At 49.4% G+C, this 27,210-nt stretch overlaps 1 protein-coding gene across 2 annotated transcripts in view; it reads left to right on the forward strand.

Annotated features, from left to right (window-relative positions):
- Positions 1-27,210, forward strand: part of LOC126547416 (LIM domain only protein 3-like) — a 231,016-nt gene that overhangs the window by 182,681 nt on the left and 21,125 nt on the right. For both annotated transcript variants that reach the window (XM_055062823.2, XM_050195410.3), the window contains one exon: positions 5,162-5,523. In XM_055062823.2, the coding sequence (XP_054918798.1) occupies positions 5,162-5,523 (362 nt within the window). The remainder of the gene's footprint in view (positions 1-5,161; positions 5,524-27,210) is intronic.

The raw sequence follows: 27,210 nt of genomic DNA on the forward strand, positions 1-27,210 counted from the left end.
CCGCGGAGTCACGTGACAGCGCTGATCTCGCCTTGTCTCGAACTGCGCGAGCATAGGCGCGATATCGCGGTTGTCGCGCGCTTTTTCCTTGCTCGGTTAGCAGATAGCGCGCTGATCGCGTTGATTCCTGCAATGGCAGATGCAGACGACGATGTTCTGACGACGATGAGCGTTTTGGTCATTGTGTGTTCTCTGCTGTTGCGACGGCGGCGCGCGCAAAAGGCACGCAGACGAAGCACTAGCGCTGTTTGTCGCGGCTGGCTCGGAGCGCTCGGTCGTCGATCGTGGTTCCGCCGCCGCCGCTGGAAGTTAACTTCGGCAGTAGCCATGAGGTGGCGCTTAGGAGAAAGACCGGACGTCTCTCATTGGTTCGCGACACGCGGCAAGCCGCCGAAAATGGCTCCTCGACCCATCCACTGCGCGGCAGACCAAACCGGTTCCGCAACAGGTTTCGCGGCACGCGGCGCGCCGCCGGCGGCGTACCGCGCGCGTTTTGACGCCAGTGTGTCCGTACCTTTATCCCCTTGGACTTTATACGGAACATCATGGGGACACCGACGCAGACGATGCGGGCATAATTGTGCCTGCACTGGCCATATAATTGCTATCGTAATAATAAACTGCAGTAGTTCATAACTCTGGCTTCTCCTTATGGTCTGTTGGTGAAGCACGTTTGCAGGCACATCACCCGCACTGTCGAGACAATAAAGAAATATATATTGATAAAAAGATGTCGGGCTACATTTAGAAATTTCGGATTCACTGCTGCAGAATGCATGTTTTCTTAATGCTATCACTAATTAAAAATCTACAGGCACTATTACCAAAACATTTATCCACTAGACGGTTTCAGTATCAAAGTAATCTGCTTCAAAATTCAGCTTAGGGCGTTGCTTTAGGCAGTTGCAGTACAGCGCTCATGTTGGTTTATTCTGTTTCGTCGTGGTTTCAAAGTGCGCATCCATATTTCATTATTCTACCAAAATTCTGATTCGCCTGTTCCATACCACTTCACAACGAAATTTTACCTCCTCCAAATTGCTCCAAAATGAAATTTAGTCTGCTCTAAGGTGTTCCAAAATGCAATTTCGTCTGCTCCAAAGGGCTCCAAACGCAATTTTACGTGCTCCAAGAGTTGCTGCAAAATGACTTTGGGCAGTCCCAGTCCTGTACATAATAAAAACGATAACAATATGTGATGACATGCACTCTGAACACTCACGTGCACGTTAAAACTATATTTACGGAGGCTTGTTAACTTTTTGACCAAAAAGGCTAGAAGTGCCTCCATTGCACACGACTTCCAAGCCGTGTCTGTTGTAGATGGTCACATTCGAAAGGGACTTTTAAAGTGGGGTATGTATGTCTGCCGACGGGGCCATATAGTGGCTGGTGGCCGTACCCGTGTGGTATGTTACTGTAGTTCGCTGTTCCGATTACAAGCACGCTGCTATGCCCTCCTTGTTGACTTATTTGCGGGCAAGCGATTCCAGCAGCACCTGTTGCTTGAATGGAAGTTGAAATCGCCCTCTATACCATGCATCACTTCACTGAATCATGTATTCTTGCCTGTTTTGTGGCTACTTGATTTGTGTGTTTCCTCTGTGGCACCGGATAACGTGCTCTCTGCTTGCGACACGGGCCCTATGAGTGTATTGACTGAAACTGATACACAGTAGGACTGTGAGGGTAAAAGAGGAGAGTCGACGTTGAAACTACACCGTCGTTAAGTACTTGGAAGTTAGTCGCAGTTCCTAAAACCGTGTATCACATGTCTCAGGAGCTTTCGTGCTTTCGTACTACGCTGTTACAATTTATGGAAGAATTTGTTTGGCATGCTGGTGGTCTGTCGCACTTGTTACCGCGGAGAATCTGCATCTGCAGTGTATCCTTACGACCAGTATTATTCCCAATATTCCGACCAAGGGGCAGGGGCCAGGAAACAGAGTAAATCAAAAAACAAAGAAGGAAGAACATTACAAACATAACGTACGTATAAAAAACAAAAAAAAACAAATGGGACTCAGGATTTGGTGTCTGGCGTTACGAGTCAGTTCTGACTAACATTATGTCATGGGTTGGATAAACTGATCTCGCAACGTAAGGAGTAATAATGCATGTTCATCAGGGGCCATTGTGCGCCTGGTACGTATACGCGATGCTGCGCTTACACTTTCTAGTTGGAGCGGGATTGCGAACAGTGTTCGGCGAGAGCGGTAGCATCGTGCTACGTGACCGACAGCTAAACGACGTGCAACATAGACTTCGCGCACTTCCTGCAAGCACCGCGGTAACTGCGAGATTTCATAGCAAGCCTTCGCGAAACCAGTCCTGCTGCGCCTTATAGGAACTCTTGCATGACTAGGGCCCGTGTTAAATTAAACGTTCTATGGTTTTACGTGTCAATTAGCCACAATCTGATTACATGAGACACGCCGGTTTAATTCTGACCACCGAGGGCTCTTTAACCTGAATTCACGAACGTTTTTGCACTCCGCCCCAATCGGAATGCGGCCGCCGCTGCCGGGATCGAACCCGCGACCTCGAGCTCAGCAGCGCACCGCCATAGAAACTGCGCTACCGCGGGGGGTGGGGCCCATGTTGCAAAGCACTTATTGCGCTTCGGCCGTTCGTCAAAAAGAGGCGCTGCTCTGTCATGCTTGCGCAGTATTAGTAGGGGTGGGCGAATTTTCAACGTTTCGAATACGAATAAAATATTACACACTAACTATGCGTATTCGTGCTTGGAAATGAACTATGAGTATTTCCGAATATTCTAAACTCTTCGCCAACAACCGACTGTTAAAGTCCCGTTACTGTTCTCCGTCTGCTAAACGAAGTATCGCAAATTATCCGAAGGGAAACAACGGCCAAGGTTCTCGAAGCAATGCAGAGACATAATGGGTATATTAAATAATGCAAGCTATGTCCCGGTTTCTCGGCAGAAGCCACAACCTTCAATGTTTGCTTGTAGTTTGTGATTTAGTGTTCTAGAGCTAAGATTTTAGGCGCCCGTTCTTGCGACGAGCGTCGGCGTATCGAAGCGAACGAGCACGGCGAATAATCAGAGTGAATGCGAAGCGCTGTGGGGAATGAAAGACGGTGATAACGAAGAGAGCGCGAGGAGGAAAACGGAGTAGGAGGGTATGGCGAAAGCGTGAGACGAAAAGATTAGTGCCGCGCAAGGCGGGCTCTGCGGCGACATGACTACGAGATGGCGCCAGAGTAAGGGCCGTCGTCTGTTCACCGATGACGCAACCGATACCATATATGGAAACAAAGCGCTGCATGACGCGAGGTCTGTACGTATGCGGCGGCTGCTGTGAATCGGGCCCAAACGTCACCGACGCGCTGCCTCTCGCGATCACCCGATTATCGTGGCAGTCGCGCGACACTTCGCTCCTTTTGCAACGTGCCGCACAAGACAGATTGTCCGCGCCAGCCAACGTATCGCGAAATGAAAACACGTATAGAGTTGCGCTCAAATTGCGCATTAGGAGTATCGTAATCGTCGGTGAATTTTTTTTTGCTAGTTTAGTCATGTAACTGTTTTATCTTTTACGCTACAGTCAGTGGTGTTTTCCTTGCACGACCCGCCGTGGTTGCTCAGTGGCTATGGTGTTAGGCTGTTGAGCTTCGAGGTCGCGGGATCTAATCCCGGCCACGGCGGCCGCATTTCGATGGGGGCGAAATGCGAAAACACCCGTGTACTTATATTTAGATGCACGCTAAAGAACCCCAGGTGGTCGAAATTTCCGGAGTCCTCCACTACGGCGTGCCTCATAATCAGAAAGTGGTTTTGGCACGTAAAATCCAATAATTTAATTTTAATCTTTTTTCCTTGCACGGACCTTTTTACATGCCTCTACGTCACAGAAGTCCTTCGGGTGCTCTTTTCCCCCTGAACATCTGGTCTTCTTTCGGCAACCATTTATTTAGCGTTTTTGGAAACCTAGTCATAGAGCGGTCATTCATTCTCGGAAAGCTTGCTTCCGACCAGGCTCTGAAGATGTTGAGAGGCTCTTACTTATGACAATGAGTGATCTTCTGTTTAAAACTGTTCCTTGTTTGTCCCTGGTATAGTTAGCTGCCTTTCTTGCACTTGTCACTACAGGCGTAGTACCTATAACTAGATCGAAATACATCGTCTTGCTGGAAATATATACATCTGCCTTTGACTGTTTGGATATTCGAGTCGTTATTCGGTACTTACTATTCGTATTCGATTCGTAATTGTAAAATATGACATCGCTCACCTTTCATTATTAGGCAAGGCAGCTGGCCATTGATAAACATTTCGTGCGAGCGAAAAGCTATGTTCATTCAGCTCTGAGGGCCTTATTTTGTAACGTTCCATTTCATTTCTTCTCGGCCTTCGTTATTGGCTCGCACGTCGCCGCGCCATCGTTTTCGTCGCGAACATCGAGCCACTTGGCGTGACAAATGATAAAAAAAATAAGGAAGTAAAAGTGACATCGATAGTTTCAAATTATGGCCGCGGAATTCTTTAGCGGCATGCCACTTAATTACTATTGCAGCCGTATACCGCCGTCGCAGGCCAGTCCAGCCTGAGCTGGCATGCAGAAAGCAGGCCTAGCCGCCGCGGCGGCTCAGTGGCCGTGGCATCCCGCTGCTGAGCACGAGGTAGCGGGCTCGACTGCCGCCCACGGTGGTGGGATTTTTTACTATGACGTCTCTCATAGCCCCACTGTTGCTTTAGGACGTCAAACGCCATTAATCAATCCGTCATTCAATCACTTAATCAATCAACTAAGGAGGCGCAATAGGCTAGCGCTTCGTAACAACAAGCATTGGACAATGGTGATATGGAAAAATTAGCAGAGGCGATCGGTCAACGACCAGCGGTCCTTAAACCGACAAAAAGCTTTGTGAACTCGGCTTCCTGCTGTGGATGGGCAAGAATAGCTCTTCTGGGCAAGAATAGTTTCTGCCCTCGTCAAGAACGTATACTACTGGTAAATGTTGCTTCAGCCAATTCGCGAAGTGTCGGTTTGCGAACCCTTCTTTGTTTCCAGCTCGCTGGCGGTGCGCAGGCCATGCTGCTTATCGCCGCGCGCGAGGTCGCCGGGTTTCGGAAGCGAAGTTGAGCGACTGGTAAAGCGCGCGGCAGGCATGTTTACGTGCCCGTCCCGATACGCAGGTGGCGGGCGGCCAGGGCGGCCAGGGCGGGCCGGGCCAGGCGTGCGGTGGCGGCGGGCCCCCTTGCGGCGGTGGCGGGGGCGGCCCCCCGTGCGGCGGCGGCGGGCCCCAGGGTCCGCCGGGAGACGTGGGCCAGCAGCACCCGCTCTACCAGCAGCAGCAGAGCGCCTACGAGGACGCCCAGGGCCGCTGCTGCGCCGGGTGCGGGGCCAAGATCCTCGACCGGTACCTGCTGCACGCGCTGGACCGCTACTGGCACAACGGCTGCCTCAAGTGCTCCTGCTGCCAGGCCACGCTGGCCGACATCGGCGCCTCCTGCTTCGCGAAGGCCGGCATGATCCTCTGCCGAAACGACTACATCAGGTATCGCGCTACTTCCAGTATTTCTCAGATTAGTTTGGCCGCAGCTACCGCTTATCACCGCGTTTGCTCTCTCTTCTTTGCTTTCTCATCTTTTTCAATCCTGTATCCATTTCCCGTTGCAGGGTAGCCAACCGGGCTCGCTGCCCTTTTCTTATTAGTTCTCTCTCTCTCTGCAACGACACTGTCAAGTTAACACAGAGCTTCAACATTCCTATATTCGTGCGTGACGATCAGTGGCTCGTATATGTTTGATTTAGAGGCTCCGCCGAGTTACACACGTCGGGTGCAGGGAAAGCGCAACAGACGAATACCTATTTACGCCCATGACTTAGCTCCCGGTGATCAATCAGAATTTTCCAGGGCTTGATAGCGTATGAACACCAGGAGTCACAATCTGGAATGTAGCGTTAATGAATAGTGTTAGAGGGATTAAGCAGTATCCGTGTTTAGATTTTTATTTCTTGATTAAACTGCAGCCCTCACTGGCGACGTTGGACAGAGTGAGAAAATAGAAAAACACGCGAGCAATGTGCGCCTTAATTGTAACTTCCTGGCTTTCTAGGATTTTCTCTTGTTCTATAAAAACAATGTTCATTAGATCCACTTTTGGGCGCCCGATCACCGGCAACGACGGTTTTGCGGCTGCACGGGCGTTCATTTGAGAGGTCGTTTATGTTATACTATGCGAGCTGGCTGCTTTGGAATGACACTGTAGAAGGCTAAAGCGAAGTACTTGTGACATTGGGCTGCTCTTTAAAGCTGCATCTTCCTAGGCGTCTGCCAGAAAGATTAGTAATTGCTTCTGGCTGGTATGGTGGTCGTTAGCAAGTGGCAAGCGAGCTTGTTGTGCGTAGTCAAGCGTAGCTTTGACGGGTGCGACTGGCATTACTGCGGACCACCTGCAAAAGGTGTTTTTTTGCAGTTGTACTTATCTACTGTAACTCCCGATCCTATTTTGTTCCAGTAACCGCTAGTCGCATCATACACTGTGACTTGTCGTATTGTCGCCACATAGTTTTCTTGAGTGAAAGTTGTGTGCCTGCTAGCAGTAAAATATTTATTGAACAATTATTTTTTAAAGTTCAGAAGAAAAACTTGGAAGAAAATTGGAACTGAGGAAGGATTGTTGTTGCACCGAGATGCAGTGGGAATAAGATACACCGAAATGTGCGCCTTTTCTGTTATTTGTGCATGTTAGACTGGGCTGTAGAAAAGGCTGTTCTGGCTAGACAGAGGCGCTAACCGTTGTGATGTCCCCGTACCCGCCACGCTAGCTTAGTGGCTGCGTGGACGTATTTCAGTGGGGGCGAAATGCAAAAAATGCTCGTGCGCATAGATGTAGGTGCGCGTTAGAAAACCCCAGGTGGTCAAAATTAAACCGCAGTTCCCCACTACGGCAAGCCTCATAATCGGATCGTGGTTATGGCGCGTAAGATTGAAGATATTTTTTTTTTTAGTGATGTCCCCGTCTTATGCAGAAGCAGTCACTTTTTAAAGCTAAAGTGTCGGTAAATTTACCGCATCGCCAGTAGACATTTTTGACCTCGGCACTCGTCTTATCATTGCTGCCCTTCCAGTTCTTTGACGTATTAATTCTATCAGTCTATCATAATTAAGATCCATGACAACTCCCACCTCCAAGTACATGCCCAAGATGTAGAGTGCGCAAATCAGTCGTAACGGAGCTGAAAAGAAGCTAGCCCGACGTTGACTACGGAGGCTTGGTATTGGTAGACTGTGCCTTAAAACACTTTCCATTCGACACGGCTGAAATTTGCAATTCGCGCCAATCGTTTCTGTGAAATGCGACGTTCCCCTGAAGCTATGTTTGGCAATTCCGTCAGCGGATATGCTATTTTTCAATATTGCCCCATATACCAGGAAAGGGCAAATGAAGCTGCAATAATAGCAGGCTTGAAGCTAGACAAGGGATGATAGTGGTTCTCGAAAAGCACCCGATTGTATTTGCAGTGTGTCGAAAACTGTCGATGAGTTTGATCAATTATACTATAGCAGACGCTGGGAAAATAGCTCACTGAGCGCTCAGAAACGGTTTTAGGACCGTGACCTTAGTGTGGACTGTGGAAGAAACGCATTCCCTTGTGATTCATCATGGCGTAGTAAGTAATGGCGAGCGATAAAGTTAATGCCGTACTCGCGATAAGCGTGTTTTCTTTTGTTGTTTTCCTCACAATGTCACGTCGATCGCCTTTGTGTACGTCAAGCTCCCTAACTTCCCATCTCATGTCATCTCATCTCTCTCTCTCTCTCTCTCTCTCTCTCTCTCTCTCTCTCTCTCTCTTGTACTTACACCGTCTTGGCGCACACACAACAACGTTAACTGCACATTCAAAGTCGGTGACAGAGCCCAGTCGTCTTTAAAAAGCACAACAGGGATCTAGTGGCTTTCCATGCCGATGACCGGTTTAGTCCAGTGTCGTCCCAATATATTATTCGTTATGGGCGCTCCGTCGTCCAGTCGGCTTAGGGTAGGGCGCATCACGTGTATTCACTTTCCCTTTTTCATCCCTTCCATTCCCCCAGGGCATAGCGTAGCAAACGAAGTGAAACGTGGTTAACTTCCCAGACTTTCTTTCTAGACTATCTTGGCAAGGGGGGGCTTATTGCAACCTTCCGGAGACGAGCTTCTCGCGCAGCCTCTTATATGCGTGGATGCTCGGCTGGAGTCGTTTTAAATCCTTCTCATTAACGCCTTCTGTTCTTGGGAATCCCTGCGCTTCCCTTTCGCGGAATACTCCGGCAAAAGTTTCGCCAGAGAACTTCGCCCTCCCCTCCTCGCATACTTATACCTGGTTCGTGCAGCGCGGCCATTAAAGCGAGACTAAACTGCGTTCGCCAACTCTCCGCCGGCGCTGCCCTGCGAGGTGCTGCGGCGCATTTGCCGTTTTAGTATCGCTGCCATCTTTCTTCTTTTTTTTTTTTTCTCCTCGCCCATGCGTGCCTTGTTGCTTCAGAGAGCGAAAGGACGCCTGGAGCGCACGCACTAGCACGCCCGTTCTTTAAAACAAAAAAGAAGCGTTAAAAGAAGTAAAAAGGAGCGCAATCTCATTTTCCAGAGTGGCCCGACTTAATGCTTGCAAGCGACGCGCTCGTATGCGGTTCGCCGCCGTTCGAAGGCCGGTAGTGGAGGTATGCGAACGAAGCGAGCGGCAAGAAACAACGCAATGAAAGCGACAAGGGTGAAGTTGAGGCCCTATAAGGTGGTGTGTGTTTGAGGTGGGGGTGTTATAGGAAGACGAGGTGGAGGGCCTTCGCGCGACCCTCAACAATTCGTCTCGGCGGCGCACGCGGACCTCCAGGCTGTCGCGGAGAGTTATGTCTACGGCTGAACCTCGCGCTTATAGTGTAGTTCTAACGGACCACCGCGGCCGCCGCGAATTGAGGCGAGATTCAGTGCACCGCGGGGGCGATTACGAGGCGCGCGCGCGCTCGAGCGCCGTCGGTTTGCTGGGCCGAGGGAAACTATAACGCGGATACCCGCCAGGCTGACGGCGGCGCGGTCACCCATAAAGGGAAATTGCGGCTGCTTTCGCCTGAAATATGCACGCTGAAGTTCTGCCCCCCTCCCGCGAACACTTACGTGAACACGTGCACATTTAGCCTCTAGTCTATTAGTTTGGCCGCTCCGGTGTCTTTCGAGTATTCTTTTTTTTTTTTTTATCCATATCTCGATTTTCTGTTTGGCCCTGGAAATCGCCTTCTGGGACAGTCCCGTTTTTACTACTAGCTTCTTTCGTGCACGCGCGCCCACAACGAGGAATTATGGAGTAGTAGAGTCTTTACGTCTTACGTATTGGTGCTTGCAGAATGCCCGAACGCTCTGAAGACGCGGTCGGGGGTAGCTGTAACGTTCGTAGCGACATTTTGCGGGCTTTGCGTGCAGCCTCGACTCGCTAGAAATGTTCTTGTGTTGCAGAATTGTTCTCGTCCAAGGAAACGAAAAAACGTTACAGTCGCGATAGCGTAAAGCTATTCCAGTCAGTGTGTTTTTATTTCATTAGCCCTCCGTAATTTGCCCAAACTTTCATTCGAAACATTTTCTAATGGCTAATGGCGGATTTGGAATAAAACAGAGTGGAGTAGTATTGCGTTATCGCGACCTACAGGGTTTATCATGGCTGGCGACTCCTTTCTACGCCGGCTCGAAAATGGCAGCGTTGGGAGACAGTGTCAGTTGAAGTTATAAGGCACGCATTAACGATACGGCGGGAAGAAAGAAAAAGTAGATTGCGTGAACCAGTCTAGAAAATCCTGCCGGCTCTCTAGCACTGTATCGCTGGTAGCCAATTCGGGACAGCAGGAATTTAAGAACTATGTTTCTCCCTTAGTTGAACAGAGTTTATGGCATATGAATGTAACCCTGCGCTGAAGCGATTGGGCGCAGTACTATTAAGATACTGTTTAAAACTCAATTTTATGGAAGTGCGGAATGTTACACCGATTTATAATGATCCACCATTCTGCTTGTAACTACTGAAATTACTCAACTTACCTACTCAACCCTTATGTAGTTGATGCTGATTGCGATTGGCGTTCTGCCGCCGAGGATTGAGAATTGCTCTTTTTCCGTCCATAGTTCCTCCGAAATTATGTGGCTAACACGCTTATGTGCTACGCCGCATATCTCGGCAGCCACGCAACCGTGAATACGACTGCGGCGCTTATGCATACTGTGCACTTCGGGCTGTACATCTGTCAGTTTCAAATTAGAATGTATTGTTTAAGTGCAAATCACCTGTCTGATTTTCGCCAGGTTTTTTTTTTTTTTTCAACTTTCAATTGCTCGTGTGTCGTTCATTTTGTGCATCGTACGTGTGTCGGCCATAAGAGTCCATTTTCCCAGCGTCGTAGGACGAATTATTGGTCCAAAAGCGCAGTAGTAACGTCTAAAGTTTTTCATCCATTAGACCGTCATGACCACCGCTTTAAGCAGCAGCCATATACTTTCACCGTGCTTTCGGCTCGTCTTATTAAACTACGTTCACTTGCGCGCCTGTACGTCAATTCTGAAATGCGTTTCATTGTTTCGCCGCTTTGAAATCCACACAGCACGAGCCTTGCTGCAGGACGTATACAGGGTGGAGGCAGCCGCGGAGCTGTTCAAAATTAATTCGAAGCCTGCAGCGTTTTTCTTAGCCGCAGTGTGACGTTGAAACCCAGCGAATACAATATTGTGGACATCGCAGTGGAGTTAAACATAGGCGCGCTCCCACACCGCGCCTTTTAAAAACACGCTGTAAGTGCCTTTCCGTGCGTCATGAGATTTAAAAAGAAAAAAGAAAACTGCTGGCTCTCCCGTCATCGAGAGTAGATGTAAGCATGAAATGGCAAGCGGCAAAGCAGATTCGTTGGAGATGATACCAGCCACAACCGTAAATTGGGTGTAGTGCGTGTTCGCAACGGCACACCCCACCACACCGCACCACGCCATACTATACACTGGTCCATATGGACGCTGCCCAGCTGGAAGGAGAAAAGCGGCTGAAGGCCGCACGACAGGCAACGAAAGACACCAGGGGGACGGAGCGCACTGCCCAGCTAGAAGAATGAATTGAATTCTGGGGTTTTACGTGCCAAAATCACTATTTTATTATGACGCACGCCTTAGTGTGGGACTCGGGATTAATTTTGACCACCAGGGGATCCTTAACGTGCCCCCAATGCACGAGACACGGGCGTTATTGCATTTCGCCTCCATTGAAATGCGGCCGCCGCGGCCGGAATTTGAACTCGCGACCTCGTGCTTAGCGGCGCAACCGCTAAGCCACCGTGTCTGGTAGGAGCGCCTGAAGGAGGCGCCACGCAGCGTGGCGCCAGCTTTCGGGGTGATGCAAAACTCGCGCCGCGGAACTCGCGTACCGCTGGCGTTCAGCGCTTAGCTCCAAAAGATGACTAGGAAGTGTATAGCGCCCTGTATCTGCCTTTTGAACGTCGCCTATTGTAAATGACAAATAAAACTGCAGCTTACTAGAAGTTATAGCTTGAGTGATATTGTGAAAAACATTAGGAAGAACTCGGAAGCAATATTTTTTGTAACTTATTTCGGCAGTAATTAGTGTATGTAATGCGGTCCTGCACAAAGGGTTGGGGGCCAGAGACCGCATTTTAACGCACGTACGACGATTTTCGACAAACGTACTGAGTCGTTAGAGTAGGACCTTCTGATCATTAATTGACACATCTAAGTGCTCCGCGTAAAGCGTGTAATTTATTATAAGGTTCTAAATATGCCCATCGCTGCCGATCGCAGCACACTGCTAGGCAGAATTTTAAGCCGCCCCTACCCATATGACGGAAATCACCCATATGACGTCAGTGGGGCGAGCTATCCGATTGGCTGACCAGGGCGCGAGCAAATGATGTTCGTAATAGTTGGAATGTTAGTTAATTTGCTTTTATAAAAGGAAAGTAACATACAGAAAATGCACAAGAACAATTTTTCAGTACACTTAAGCACTTCCGGCAGACAACATGTGTCGTCTGCTTGTGTTACAACGTGCTCCATCTTTGACGAGAGCTCCGCCGTCAGTGTCGGTCTGTCTTTTCGCGAGCTCTCTGATTTGACTTTGTTGCGTTGTGGACTGCAAACGTAGCGACTGGCAATATGTCAAGCTGCGACATCGTGTCCCTCTGCAAGCCAGTAGACGAGCGGACTGGCTGCAGCGAATCGGATTGCCGCTATCCGATCGGCGCCAGGATTTGCGCGATTGCGGCCGTCACTTTACACCGGAAGATTACTAACGCAATAGCGTTTCACGAGCCCGGTATTAGGGTAAACGCAAGCGCAATGGGACAGGGCCTGGCCGTGTCCCCTTGCGTGTCGTTTCAGGGGACGAACAGAAGCGCAAATGTGAATGGTCTGCACGGTGCAGCCACCTGGTGGCATAGAGGTCAACCACACACAGTAGCAGTAACAAAATGTATTCTTCTTTGCTGGTGGTGTAAATTTTTCGCAGGAGTGGAATCGTTAACACGTTGTTTTTGTAAATGTTTAAAATGTTTTACACTTGCTTAAAGCAATATTAGCTCTTTCTTTGGCTGGTTAACTTAAGCTCCGAGCCAGCGGGTGGCTGGGCCGTGGAGACCGAACAGGCAGCTCACGTACGTCTACGCTAGAGTTCCTTCATCAGCTTGAGTTTATGCCTCCACCGTTCGGTCGAAACGTTCGGCTAGTGGGTGATTACCGGAATACCAGACACATTCGGCGCTACGACAGAATGATCGCAAAGCACGCTGCTTCGATAGCTCTCGCGTTGACGGCCAGAGGAGAGGTTTCGCGCGGGTGGGGGTGGGCTCCAAGCCAACCGGAAGTGGACGATGTGACGTCGCATCGTGACACAGAACCACTGAAGGCGGAGCTTAGCCCCGTTCGCTCGGCGAACGAGTTGAGGGGGAAAAGCATGGCTAGGGAGGAGGGTAACTTGTAATCGCTTGTAGCTCCATTAATACGTAACGCTTCACTTAAATTGTGGTGCTAATGTTCTACTTAAGCTGTACCCTACGCGTCTACAAAATTTGTCCGAACCGTTTCAGGGGCCCTTTAAGGGCCCCGTGTCGTAGAAAATCCGGCGTCCAGCGTCGGATGTCGTTTCGGCAAAATCATTTTCGAACCACCCATACCCAGGCCCTTCATGTGGCACAAGGAAGTTACTGATTTATAGCATTTGAGTATTTTAGCTTAAGTATTTCTCAAGCTAAAATGCGCAGAAAAATCGTAATGACTTACAACCTACGTGTTACAACACAATTACAACATAATTGTGTTACGCGACAACTCAAACAAGCCCCTTTTCCACCATTCATAGACCGGCCACGGCGTCCGCCATTTGCGCGTGCCGGCGCGTAAATATCTCGAAGTCCATGGAGCGGCGCGCCAGTTTTCTTGAAACACTTCAAGATGGCGCTCGCCTCCGCCGCATCGCGGCCCACGCAAGAGGCCGCGTTTCTACTAGAAAGCCCGCCTTCGTGCGTAGCGTTCGCCGCGAGCGATACCCGGTAAACATTAGACAGTTATTCATATTATAGCGTACGCTATACGCTGTACTATAGCGTACGCTAAGCAGCGCAGGTTCGTTACAGTTTTAGTTGCCCCGCGAGATCTTTATACCACGGAGGCCATATGCCGTCGTCTCGGCTATCTCCCAACTTCACCGATAGGTGGCGCTGGCATCTCGAAAGTTTTAAAGCCCCTCAATCTCCCAAAGTAGCGCCAACCACTTCCCTCCTCCTCCGCTCTGCGCGGCCTCGACGGTGGCGCCGCCGGTGGTGGGCCCGCCGTAGCAGACGACGGCCAACACGTTACGAGAGGAAATCCGCAGAAAAGTTCGTTCGAGCCCTGCAGAGCAGTTTTTTTAATCGAGATCTTTCTTCGTCAGTGGGTAACTGGCCTTTAGAATTTCGTGTTGGAATTGCGGAAGAAATAGAGAAAAGGATCATTATTCAAGGCGTATTTAAGGCGTAAAGCGCGCGACGTTGAGAGTTAGTGTTTCTGAAACACGACGCAAGCACGCGGTGTACTCAAACACGCGCGTAATTACCAAAGTTTCAGGTGATCACAGCGTGGAAGTATGTGTACGTGGTTTCGTAAGTTCATTTACATACCTGCAAGATACTTTTGTTCGGCCGGCGCGTGAGAGATTCCGGCTGTGCGCGGTCAGCAATGCCTGGCAGCAGGGCCGTTTTTTTCATTGCGGGGTGCTTTGGTAATCGTGACGATATATTGCTTTTCTTTTTTTTTTTTTACAAGTACTGCTCCAGGAGGGCATATGTAATGGCTAACGGAGGCCTCTGAAGAGCACGTGACATTACAATAAAGCAGGCGGCGCAGGGAGTGTTAGCATACAAAATTGGCTGTCCGCGATCTTATATCCCCTTTGCATGCACAGGTTTCGGCGAGCCCCATCCAGCCCTGGTTCTAGCTTTGGTGTTCCCGTTGCCGCTTTGGTGCCCGGGAGGCGCCGTCAATAATACCAAATAATGAAAAGTTGTTACAATTAGTAAATAAAACTTATTGTAGAAATACAATCACGCCGAGGCGCCAACTTATAAAGCTGCGCTAGCGAGCCCGCGCGAGTATTATGGAACCCCAACGAGGAATTTACCGGCCCACGTACGACTCTACGATCAAAGTGCACGTTAAACATCCCCAGGCGAGCTAGATAAAGTTATCCGGAGCCATCCACTACGACCTCCATCCTAGCATTAGTCGCTTCGGAACGTTAAAAACGTTAATCACCACAAACCAAATCAATACATGCGGGCGTACATTCGAAGCTAAAAGACTGCATCGTAAGTCATAGTGAGCGTTGCAAAAGCGTCGAGAATGTGCTAACTTCTGGTGGAGCTCAAAACACACCCTGAATAAAGTCGCTTTTATGTCACAGGCCAGCTGCAGATGCGTGCATTTCACCGCAAGACGAAAATACATGAAACAAAGAGAGCACATTCGAAAAAAAAAGTCAACCAACGCGCTAAAAACCACACAGAGCATGAACACACACTTTTTCGAAGCGGAAGGCCTGAACTAGGCTCAAAAGAAGAGGTTGTGAGTAGCCTTGGCCCTTACTTCACAAAGCCGTGCGCTCTCTGCCACTTCCTCGAAGTCAGCCCGCCCGATCCTGTGAATCCACACTTCTTTTAGCGTTGCGCCCGCCGGATGGCAAAGTAAAAAGCTTTTTGCCCTCGCCGTGTCTGTTACGGCAACCGAAGGCGCAGCAGCACGGCATCGCAATTAAGTTCTCGGCCCTACACATTCTATTACGCTAACGCACTCCGTCAGTCCGCCTGCCGTACTTTCGTCGCGCAGGCCCAACAATGGAGGTCGGTGCGCGCTAGAAAGAACAAAAAATACAGAAAAGTGCGGTGCCTGCTCCGCGCTGGAAAGAAAAAAATATACAAAAGCGCGGCGCTTGCTTGCACGTGACACAGATTGGCCAATGGGGGAGCGGAGGAGGCTGGGGCGACAGGAGGCGCCAGGGTGAGCGGGGTGGCGGAAAGATCTAAGAACGGCGCTACTTTTGAAAAATTGAGGGGCTTTAGAAAGTTTCTTTCGTTAGGCTTCGACTCGTTCGAAACTAGACGCGATCTCGAAAACACCGCAAGGTTATTCATAATACTCTTCCGTCGAAGCGACCCCAGACTGTGCGAAAGCCGTTTACGCAGTCATTTGCTACGAACGAAGTGAATTTTACAAAAGCAATGCCAAATTCAACTCGAAGCAGGCACCCTGGACCGCCGCCATGTTTTATGTTAACTATGCAAGCCACACGAAGACGCTAACGCTAAATCTGAGAAATAGCGTGCGTACGCTATAAGCTACGGGTCGTTCAGCGTTCTGCGCATGCGCAGTGACGACCCGCTATATTATAGCGTGCGCAATGCTATAACGTACGCTAAACTAAAGCTGTCTATTACGGTTACATACGCTGCAATTGCCTGGAAGCGTGGGAAGCAGTCAGGGATCATTGAATGCTATCGCGTTCCACTCTTAAGAGGAAGCTTTAGCTCGGGCCCAACTCCGACGCGGCCTATTCAAATACATGTAAAACGCAAAAACGTTTTTATGAGATAACCCCTGGACCGACTTTACTGAAATTTGTCGCATTTGAAAGAGGAAGTTAAATACTAGTGACTGTTGGAAGCGGAATTTCGATTTAGGGCTCGAATTTTCTTAAAACGATTTTCAAATATTTGACCGTTTGAAAAAAATAGAAGCGGGAAGTTTACAAATTCATAGCTCTGCATCAAGAGATGATATCATGGTTCTGTAAATGGCATCCATTAGATCATTGAAAGCGGACAAATTCAATATGTCATTTTACATCTTACGTGAATTTGTTACGTTGGTTACAAGGGTTTTGCAAAAGTTGTATTTCCCTATTATTAAATTTTTTAAATTTCAAGTGTAACATATCAATTTTGTCCGCTTCAGATGTACTATTAGATACAATTCACAGAAGTGTATTATCATTTTTCTTTGTTGAGTTACAGAGTTGTAAACTTGATAGTTTCGTTTTCTGAAAATTTTCGATTTTAGCCAATTTTTAATAAAAAATTGACGACCTAACTCGAAAATTCGAAACCAACAGTCACTAGATTTTAAGTTTTTCTTTTAAATGCAACAAACCTCGTCAAATTTGGTGCAGTGGTTGCCGAGAAAAACGAATTCTCCTTTTGCATGTATTTAGATAGGAACACCCGAGCTAAAGCTTCCTCTTAAAGCCGAAGCTTAAGCGTTCTCCTTTTTTTTATTGTTGCCCGGATTTTTTAATTTGCCCGGATGTTCTCGTTTGAGTGCCCGGATAACGGCTCTGCCTTTTGGCTCAAGGTCACTTGAAGGTCGCCGATGACGTGAGCTAAAAGCATTTCATGCTTAAAATGCCATGCGCGCGTTAACACCTCTCGGCAGGGGGAGTCCGCGATTGTGCGCTGCAAAGGACGGAATGCATGCGGGCGAGGACGGAATGCATGCGGGCGCCACCAGGAGTACTTTGCTTTTTATCTTTTGAAGAGGAAGCTTCAGCTCGGGTGAACCTATCTAAATACATGTAAAAGGAGAATTCGTTTTTCTCGGCAAACACTACACCAAACTTGGAGAGGTTTGTTGCATTTGAAAGAAAAACTTAAAATCTAGTGACTGTTGGTTTCGAACTTTTGATTTAGGTCGTCAATTTTGTAATAAAAATTGTCAAAAAATATTTTCGGAAAACGAAACTATCAAGTTTACAACTGCGTAACTCGGCAATCAAAAACGATATCACAGTTCTGTGAAATGCAGCCCATAGAACATCGAAAGCGGACAAAATTTATATGTTATGCATGAATCTAAAAAGATTTAGTCATGTGTAAATACAGCTTTTGCAGAACCCTTGTACACAACGTAACAAATTCACGTAATATAATTTGACATATCGAATGTGCCGTCTTTGAATGATCTAATGCATGCCGTTTACAAAACCACCCTATCTGTTCTTGACGGAGAGCTATTAATTTGTAAACTTTGTGCTTCTATCTTTATCGAACTTTCGAATTTTTGAAAATTCTGTCAACAAAACTCAGGGCCTAAATCGAAATTCCGCTTCCAACAGTCACTAGAATTTAACTTTATCTCTCAAATGCAACAAATTTCATTAAAATCGGTTCAGGGGTTATCTCACAATAACGTTCTTGCATTTTACACGTATTTGAATAGGCCGTGTTGGAGTTGGGCCCGAGCTAAAGCTTCCTCTTAAACGTGAACCAGAAGTCTTGGTCTTGCATTCGCGAGAGAGATCCGGGTCGAGAGTCTCGGCCCGCAGCGGAGGCAAATTGGATGAAACTGTTGCCCATGTTGGCGGCAGTCGCTTTTCTTCTTTCTTGTATTTTTTTTTCTCTCCGCCTCGCGCCTCTAATTTTAGTAACGTCTTCTGGTTGTCATTCCCTCGCGCCGCTTTATTTCTCCCATTTCTTCTTATCTTTATTTTTATTTTACCCTCTATTTCGGATCCCCCGCAGCTTGGCCCGAAGAACGCGCTTTCTTTTTCCACGCGACGAGTCGCCCCCGTCGTTTTCTCTGTCTTCTGTGCTTTTCACGCGCTTTGCCGCGCCCGCCTACTTGTCCGAGTAACGTCCTCGACGGCGGCTCTCGCCCCGGAGTGGGGAGGGCGATGAGACGCGTGCGGCCCAATAGCGCGGGCGCGTTGATTAAAATTGCCCCCGAATGTGAAAATGCGTTCACGCGCGTTGGCGCCTCTTGCGCGAGCTTGTGGTGGAGAGTGGCGGCGCAGGAGCGAGTACGGGATTATAGTGGCGGAGCCGCGGCAGCAAAAGAGCGCCGATGTGTGCAAGCCACTCTCGAAAGCGGGCGGTCCTTCATTCATTCGCTGTTTCCGTTTTAATATATCGCTGCGTGAGCGCAGGACGGCTGAATTTTTACGACGAATTGCCGTTATTGGAAGGCACTTCTCACCAGCGTAGTTTTGTTGTTTCTCTTACGTCATAAAGTTCGTGTGTGTGCGTGTTCTCGTCAGTGACATCCGAAAAAATGTACAACTGCGTTGCTATCAGAGGACAAAATTGGTTTTAGTAGTGGCAGTGGCCCTTTAATCGATTCGCGGGCGCAGTGTTCATGTTTCGGTGACTTGCACTCTAGTTATTGCCGTAAATAGTAGTGAACTGCACACGCATAGTTTCTCTTTCCTCCTGAGCGCGCGTTATTCTCTGGAGCCTTGTTTCTCCCCCGTCGTGCTCGGTTTGTTGTGTCCGGCATCTCCCGCAAACATAGCCGAAGCCACACAGCGTTGCAGAATTCCCGTTATGTAAAGGGCTCAGGAAAGTGTTATGCCAGCTTTGCGCAAAGGGGAGCCCGATGAGGAATAATAACGAGCGCATAGATGCAGACAGTGCTCCCGCTCCTCGACAGCGCCGTCGATTTTCGTACTGCTACCTAAGTGGGCGTGGACCGCAGGCACCGGGTTTACGCACTTCAGTTATGTTCGAACCACATGCGTCACGGAGCCGAGACAGAGGTTCGTGGAATGAACACGCGTGCGTGGGAAGCATCCGCTGGTCGGCGTATAGATAGGCGCAGACGACAGAATGAGCCGTTCCGGCGCCCAGATAGAGCGTCGAGTGGGAACTGAAAAGGACGCGATACAAAGCGAGCAGCAGCGCATCATGACCCGTTCTAAAGGCTTCCACCCGGGCGGCGTGAACTTATAGAGATGCAAATACGGACAGAAAATAATGGAGGGACGCGCACACACTCCAAGATTGCACTCTCTCGTGTGTGTGCGTGCGTATGCGTGCGTGGGAGGAAACACGGGAAAGTTGGGCAGAATGCTATCCCGCCTTTCCTTTTCTTTTTTTTTCGTGCCACCCGAAACGGCCGCCTCCGCCGCGCGCCGGAGGCTTTTCTCCGTGGCGCAGCATCCGTCTTTCTGAACAGGATGCCTTGTTGCTCGCGCAGTGTGCACGCTGCTGCTGTGTAAGACTTGATTTGTTGTGCTCGTGTCGTGTTCGGACGCCGTTTCCAATAGGCGCCGTTGTAGTGTGCCTCTGTCGGAGGTACAAGAATAGACGAGCAGGACCTTTATTTCTGTGCTGCTGTGTGGTTCAACAACTGCTGGTCGGCGGCACTGGTCTGGCTTATTTCTTTTCGTGAGGAGGAATGGTTTCGAGTTGTGCCTGCAAGTTATACAGTCGCTAGCAGATTATACGGGAAGGCTGAATTCATCGCACCTTGGCTATATTGAAGAGGGGAGGGGAAGGGGAGGAAAGGCGGGGGGGTTATTCGACGAAGATACCGAGTGCAGCGGACATTTTTTCAGAGCTATTGTGAACCTGGATCGAGCGGGTATGCTTTGGCAGGAAGGCTTACCGGCATTACACGTGGCAGGCTCCTTGCGAGATACCATTGCACGGCGCGAGCGGCAAATGCGCTCACGCAGGACATATGCTTCGACTAACCAAAATCACTGTCCGCTGCGTCACAGATAGCGACAAATGAATTTCGTCCGTTCGCCCAATCGGAACGTTTTCTTGCTTCGTGTAGACGCATTTATTTGGCTCCGTCTCGCCCATATGCGCTGTTTCAAAGTGCGATACTAGGGTCAGTAGAGGGATATCACCGCGCTTCTCTTCTTGACCGGTCATCCGGATTCACGGAAGCCATTGGTGCGTCCGTTTTTGTAGCATGCTTCTGCTGTTGCTCTGTGTGTCGCAGTAGCCGACAGCCACCTGCGGTCCCCGAGTGCTCCCGCGACTAACGGAGGAAATTGTTTTGAAGACACGTGTTTCACTAATTCTTTACAGCCTCGTCTCGTAGAGCTCACATTAGCTCATTATTTTCTGCCAATTGGCGGGTGCGCCCGCTCGCACAGCTTTGGCGTGTCTGCGCGCATGGTCATGGCCGTGGTCGCAGCAGCAGCAGCGTGCTGGGGGCAGCTCATCCGCAGCGGCCGGGTGCCGCGTATGTGTACCTCCGGGAGCAGGACGATGGCCAGGATCGTGACGGGGAGTTTTCACGGAACCGCGGCCAATTAGAACTGTAACGAGACACGACGCCTGCAGGGGGCGGCCATGGGAGAATCTGGCTGGGCGCATTTTACGACCTCGGGACGATGCGCGCCTCTCCGACACGAAACTTCTGTGTATATGCAGTCTGGTGGGAAACCACCCCGAGAGCAGGCTAGGCTGACGGAGATGTTTGTGTGTGAGTGTTTGGGGGGGGGGGGTCTTTGTTCGCCACCCTCCTCCCACGGCTTTCATTCGTTCGTTTTCTTTTATTTTTCGCCGTACGCCGTTGATGGAAAGGGCCAGCTGATGACAGACACTGGCCGGGTTGCCCCGGAGACCACCACGCTGTGCACGCCGGCCATTTTCGCCGACAAAAAAAAAAAAAAAAGAATATTCTCGGAAAGGAGCAGTTTCGTGCGCTTCCTGGCTCGTTCTTGCGGTGGTCGCCACTCTACAGTCTCGTTACACTTCCGAGGGAATTGTTGGGAGGGCAGACGCTGATTTGCGGCGCTTACGTCATCGGGAACGACGTGTCGGACACGTTGCAGCCACGTCTTTTCGTAGCTGCATGGGTCTGAACCTTTTCCGTGCTTTTGTGCTGATTTCTGCGGCTGCTCGTTAGGCCGCCTTCTTTGCTGCCGTGGCTCTTCTGTGTACGCGCTCGCTCGGACCTCACGCAGCCTTTTCGTGAATGCGGCAGCAACGCAAGGCATCGTATTTCTGTCACATTGCTTTCACGTGAACAGCGATAATCCACTGAGGCTCATCACCACCACCCGCTCTGGTTGCTCAGTGGCTATGGTGTTAGGCTGCTGAGCACGAGGTCGTGGGATCTAATCCCGGCCACGGCGGCCGCATTTTGATGGGGGCTAAATGCGAAAACACCCGTGTACTTAACTTTAGCTGCACATTAAAGAACCCCAGGTGGTCGAAATTTCGGGAGTCCTCCACTACGGCCTGCCTCATAATCAGAAAGTGGTTCTCGCACCTAAAACCCCATAATTTAATTTCTTTTTTAACACCACCCCCTCCCCCCAACTCGCTAGGTGGGGGGGGGGGGTCTTATGGGAAGGGAACAGGTTTACTTAAGCGAATTTTATATAAACGTTGGCGAATAGGGAATGGCGATAATGCGCTAAGAGATACGATGCGACACTGCAAGCGTTCCAGGCAAGGGTTGGTTTGCTTTTCAAATGCCCACGTGCAGGTTTGATCCGTCCCCCACGCACGTCTGCGCGCATCTCGGACACTCGGGCATGAGCGCAAAGTTGTCAGCAGCCTGCTAGCGTTCCGGTCCTTCTAGAATATGAAGAAGGGCGCCCTTCATGCCTGCGTGCCTTTCAAATTCCTCACTGAATTATGTCGCTCCTTACGCGTAGCTTATGAAAGGGAAAATTCAAACAACAAATGTTGGGTTTTACGTGTGAAAACCACGATACCATTATGAGTCGCGCCGTAGCGGGGGACTTCGGATTAATTTTGACCACGTGGGGTTCTTTAATGTGCGCCAAATGCACGGCGCACGGGCTTTTCCGCATTTCATCCAAATCGAAATGCGGCCGAGATTTGATCGCGCCCCACCGGGCTTAGCTAGCAGCGCACGCCAGTACGACGGGTAGGGAAAAATTATAGTCTACCCGACTCTAGTGCAAAGCTACAAAGGAAACCCAGTACGGTTTTCTCAGAAAGAAAGCTTCACAGCCGCCATGGCCGTGATTCGCTCCCGCAACCTCGCACTCAGCAGCCCAACACCATAGCCACTCAGCAACCACGGCGGGCAATTTTGCGTGTATTCGCAGGCTTCTTTCGTGCTCGGAAAAACACTTTTATGGAGCACATATTGAGCAACAAAAAGCTGTATTGTGTTTTTCATGTTGCTCTACCATTTTCTCATTGGCACTTTTCATCAAATTATAAGATGTGAGAAATTGGTTAGGACTAATTATTTAATTAAGCGGGGTACAAAAACTAATCTGAGTATCTCTAAGCGACGGCGAACAACATTACCTTGGTTCTGTTCAGCTACGTAGCATTTGAATTTTTTTAAATCTTGGTACATGATATTTGGCACACCCTGTGTGCATATATATATATATATATATATATATATATATATATATATATATATATATATATATATATATATATATATATATATATGCGCCGTCTCCAAAGCGGTCCTCTTACGGGGCGAACGGACGGACTGTTTTCTCGTTGGGTAAGCGAAGAAATGCTTACTCATTTAAAAGGAGACAGGAGAGGAAATGGTAGTAACAATAAATGCTTACGCATAAAAAAAAAAGAAAACGCGGAAAAAGCGTGGAAGGACAGAGCGGTTCCGCGGTTTCGCTTGATTTTGTTTTTCACTTTATTATTACTACTGTTTCCTCTCTTGTCTCCTTTTGCGCCTCAGCGCGTCCGTGCTCGTTCCTAGGATGGATGGATGGATGGATGGATGGATGGATGTTATGAGCGTTCCCTTTGGAACGGGGCGGGGCGGTGGGTTGCACCACCAAGCTCTTGCTATTATACTGCCTAATGTCCTACCTAGGTTATACAATAGAAAAAATAAAGAGACACTATGAACTCCCACAACCAAATTTTCTGATCCCCTATTGCGAACTGTGCTTTTGTACGTCTCCGTTTTTTGTCGTTTCCCTACTTTTCTTCCACCAATCCTCCAATAGCCTCTTACTAATGCCTATTGCGGACATGTTTATTTTTCCACTGCTCTCGCTGAACCCAAGGGCTTCAAGGAGGTCCATGGTGCCTAAATCGACCGCTGGGTAGACGGCTTCACATTCTAATAAAACATGCTCCATCGTTTCCCTAGCTTTACCGCAGCAAGCGCATGCTTCTTCTTCCTTCTTATATCTCGCTTTATAGGTGCGTGTTCTAAGGCATCCCGATCTCGCTTCGAAAAGTAATGAGCTTCCCTTTGAGTTATCATAAATTGTTTCTTTCCTGATTTCATTTTTTCCTCTTAAGTAGTTACTCATGGCAGGTTTCTTTTCCATTGCCGCCACCCTAGCTTATTCGCGTCTACCGCCACCTATCGGACGCGGAGCGAAGCCAAGTGTAGCGCGAGTGAAACGAGGTCCGCATGCACTGCCTCGACAAAAAAGCGACCGCATACATACTATCGCCGTTGCGTATAAAAGAGTGGGGCACCATTGACTCTGAGGTGGGTTGGTGCGTACGCGCAGGCAATATATGATACTCCACGGGACGCGGCGGTGACGACGCTGTTTGTTCGCGAATGGGTCGCGCACGCTCAGACTTCTTTCCCGACCGACAGTCGTGTTTGGCGCCCCGCGATCAAATTAGCATACAGTATACGCGCGTTCGTGTTCGGCTCGCCGGCCCCGTGCTCTCTGCCGTGGGCGGCGCGCTTGATTTTCTCCATGCAGAGGCCGCCAGCTCTCAATCAGACAAGTGACGCTGGACCCGTCCTAATTTGCATAGATTCGGCGCGCTGCCGTACAAATTAGATTTCAATTGCGTGCGATCGGCTGTGTAACGGGCTTCGACCGGCCGCGCGTATCGGCAGCGCGCGCCTATACTACTCTTCTTCACGCTTTGGGCACGAGATTTCAACGCCGCCCCCCCTCCCTCTCTTGAACCGCCCGCATATTGAAGGACAGAGGCAGTGAAGAAAAAAAAGAAGAAAAAATAAACACAGAGAACACCTAATGGCGATGAAGGAAGCACTCGCGCAATGCCGTCGATATTACTGCGCTTGTCGGTTTATGCGTTGCCACGTTTATCATAATTGCGGTATTGGAAACGTCTAAGCTATTGCAGTGTGCCGTGTGCTGCCCCTAGTTAATATTGGGAACCTAATTATGTTGTGGAGAATTTCCACCGGGAACTGTCTAGATGTGGGACGAAGTTTCACACATACACTGGCCAGTTTCTCGTTCAAGTGAGCGAGCGAAGTAACTTTATCAGGAATGCCTGCAGAACGATTAGCCTTCCCCTGTAAGGGAGCCGTCACCGTGACGCGGCCATGACTTCCACCCGGCGTGTGGCGCCTCTACTCCGGCCGTGGCCGCACTACTCCCTTTGGTCGACCGCGCCTGCCTCTCTTTTGGGGTGGCAGTCTCCCTCCGGTTTCGCTCGGTCGTTGCCTTTCGAGGGCCGCCGAGATCTGCTGGACGGCCTAGGCTTAGACCTCGTAATCGTAGCACCTCATTGCGGCCTCGAGCCGCGGCGGGATCGTTGTCATCGCTTCAGCTTCGTGCGTGTTCTTGGAACAAGTAAGCAGAATAAAAAAAAACTTAATCGACGATTACCATACTCCCTAATGCGAATTTCGAGCGCAGCTATTTAGGTGTTTTGAATTCGCGATATATTATGACAAATAATTAAATTCTGAAGGACAATGTGCTCTCGGCGGCGGCGCTGAGCCTCTGCTCGGGCAACTCGTTTAGCAGCAGCGGTAGACGAAGCATTTCCACCGGTTGCGGCGCTCATTCAGAAGGAAAGCGTAAACACGGGAACGCGTGGCTGGCGCAGAGCAAATTCTCCAGCGGCGGCGGCGCCGCAGGCGAAGTAGCGCGTGCGCAGTGGGTCCGAACCACACGCCAGCGCACGCCACACGCCAGCTGGCCGCATGCCTGGTCGTGCCGGCACTCCGCTTTCCGCCTTCTGGTTGCCCTGCACTTCCCTCTCCGCTTTCCTCCGCTGCGCTCTGCGTTTGCTTTCATCTTTCGCTGTGCTCGTTCGCTCGGTTACGCCGAGGCCGGCACCGACGCTCGCATCAGAAACGGGCGCCTAAGAGCTGCGCTCTAAAAAGACTGATGCCGCAGATTCCTAGAACTATGGGACATTTAGACGGATGCTGCTCGCGACGCCCTTGAACGGATGCGACTATAGTCGCCTTTCAGCGTGTTCCCGTCGGCGGCGCCACATTGGATCACGTGGTGACGCGTCCATTGCTTGCCCCAGCCGGCTTCCGCTGTCTCTGTTTACAATGGCAGCGCATACGCTGGCGCGGCGCAGCTAGTAGCGACTTTAGCGGCTGTCGTCCGCGATGAGCGGTTGAAGGGCACGAAACTGAGAGACCATAGCTTGAGAGGACACGTAAAAGTCGCATATACACGCTACGTAACTCATTACGCCTTTTCCAGATGCTCCTCGCACTGCCGTATTGTGCGCGTACTAGAAGGCTAGAAACTCTTTTCCAAGACACAATGACACATACGTTCACTCACTGTATTAAGTGAAGATTACTGTTATTTGCTCATTTTTTTTTTTTACTGTGAATGGCATTGAAGCCACACGTCGTCACTTTTTTGACACTGTAACATTTTTGGTGGGATGTTATTATATTGCTTATTATTGCGATAGCAGTTATTGTACACTTCAGGCGCGTTTTTGTCGTCGGCGTCGCCGTGACGTTCCGTATGAAGTCCAAGGATGACAACACCGTCGCCGCGCGTCGTATGCTGTATGGGCGAGCGAAAGCGCACGAGGGAAGCCTACGATCGCGGCTCAATCTTGCGCGCCATATATGGAGGAAAGCGGGCAGGCAGCGCCGTAGGGATGTGGGGGGGTGCTTCGTACTTTCCACGGCCGCGCGCGAACGGGCGCGCCGTATCTTGCAAAGGATCTGCAGACGACTCATATCTTCGTGTGCGCTGTTCTCTCGATGCTCTTGCTTTGAAGCGATAGACCGCACGAAGGTCACCTCGCTCGTTGCTGCTGTCGCGCTTGCTTACACCAGCGTTTTGACAGCGAGAGTGCGCGCTCATCGAGTGTGATGTGTCCATGTTTGCTTGTGCGCGCTGACATCATGCTTGTTAGTTCAGATAGTAAGCGAATGTTGGCGAGTTTATATGGCCGATGAAACTACTATCCTTACTTCGTATAGCTGTCTACTAATTTTCTATTGCAATCGATGCTTCTCCTTTCGGGCGAAACTGCGCCATTCTTCTACCTTATAGCACTTGTGAATGTACTAGTTGTGGTAGATTTTTCGTGCTCCGAGCTTAGAATATCCATGTTTTGAAGTTTTGCAGTAACTTACAGAAAAGACGTAACGTCGTTCATCAATCGTTAACGTTGTGGGTCGGGACGAAATGTTCAGCTTCGAACATTCTTATGTAACATATGTGAACCACCCATTGTTCGGCATACTCACTAATGAGTGCACTGATTTTTTAATAGGTGACTAGTGGATGGGGCTCAACGTTAGTGTAGGCCAGAAAATATTTACCGGCGCGGGCGAGTCAAATTTGCGGTGCCTTCAAGCCATTATATATATTTCCTAGAACATTCTTCTTAATCAAATATAATCGCAAAAATGTTCTGCTGCAGCAGAACCTTGGTTTAAATTAGATGATAGTTCGACACTTTATTCCCTCCCGAGCGAGTTGTGGCGCAAAGAAATAAGAACGAAAAAACCCTAGAGGGAAGAAGCTACAGTAAGGTTGAGTTAGTTAAACATCATTGTGGTAATCTTTTACAGCGAAGCTGTCTGTGGCTAGGATCTGTGGATTTCTTCGTGGTGTAACGTCGACAGACAACTATCATCATCTATGGCTCACACTCCCGAATGCAATGGTTCAATACCCCCCCACATTAAGGCAGGGGCTACAAGCACTCAGCAAAGTGAAGCGAATAGTGCGTACATTCTTTGAAATCACGCATACAACATACAGAATAGCA

This window comes from Dermacentor andersoni, chromosome 1, assembly GCF_023375885.2.
Source record: "Dermacentor andersoni chromosome 1, qqDerAnde1_hic_scaffold, whole genome shotgun sequence".
NCBI lineage: Eukaryota > Metazoa > Arthropoda > Arachnida > Ixodida > Ixodidae > Dermacentor > Dermacentor andersoni.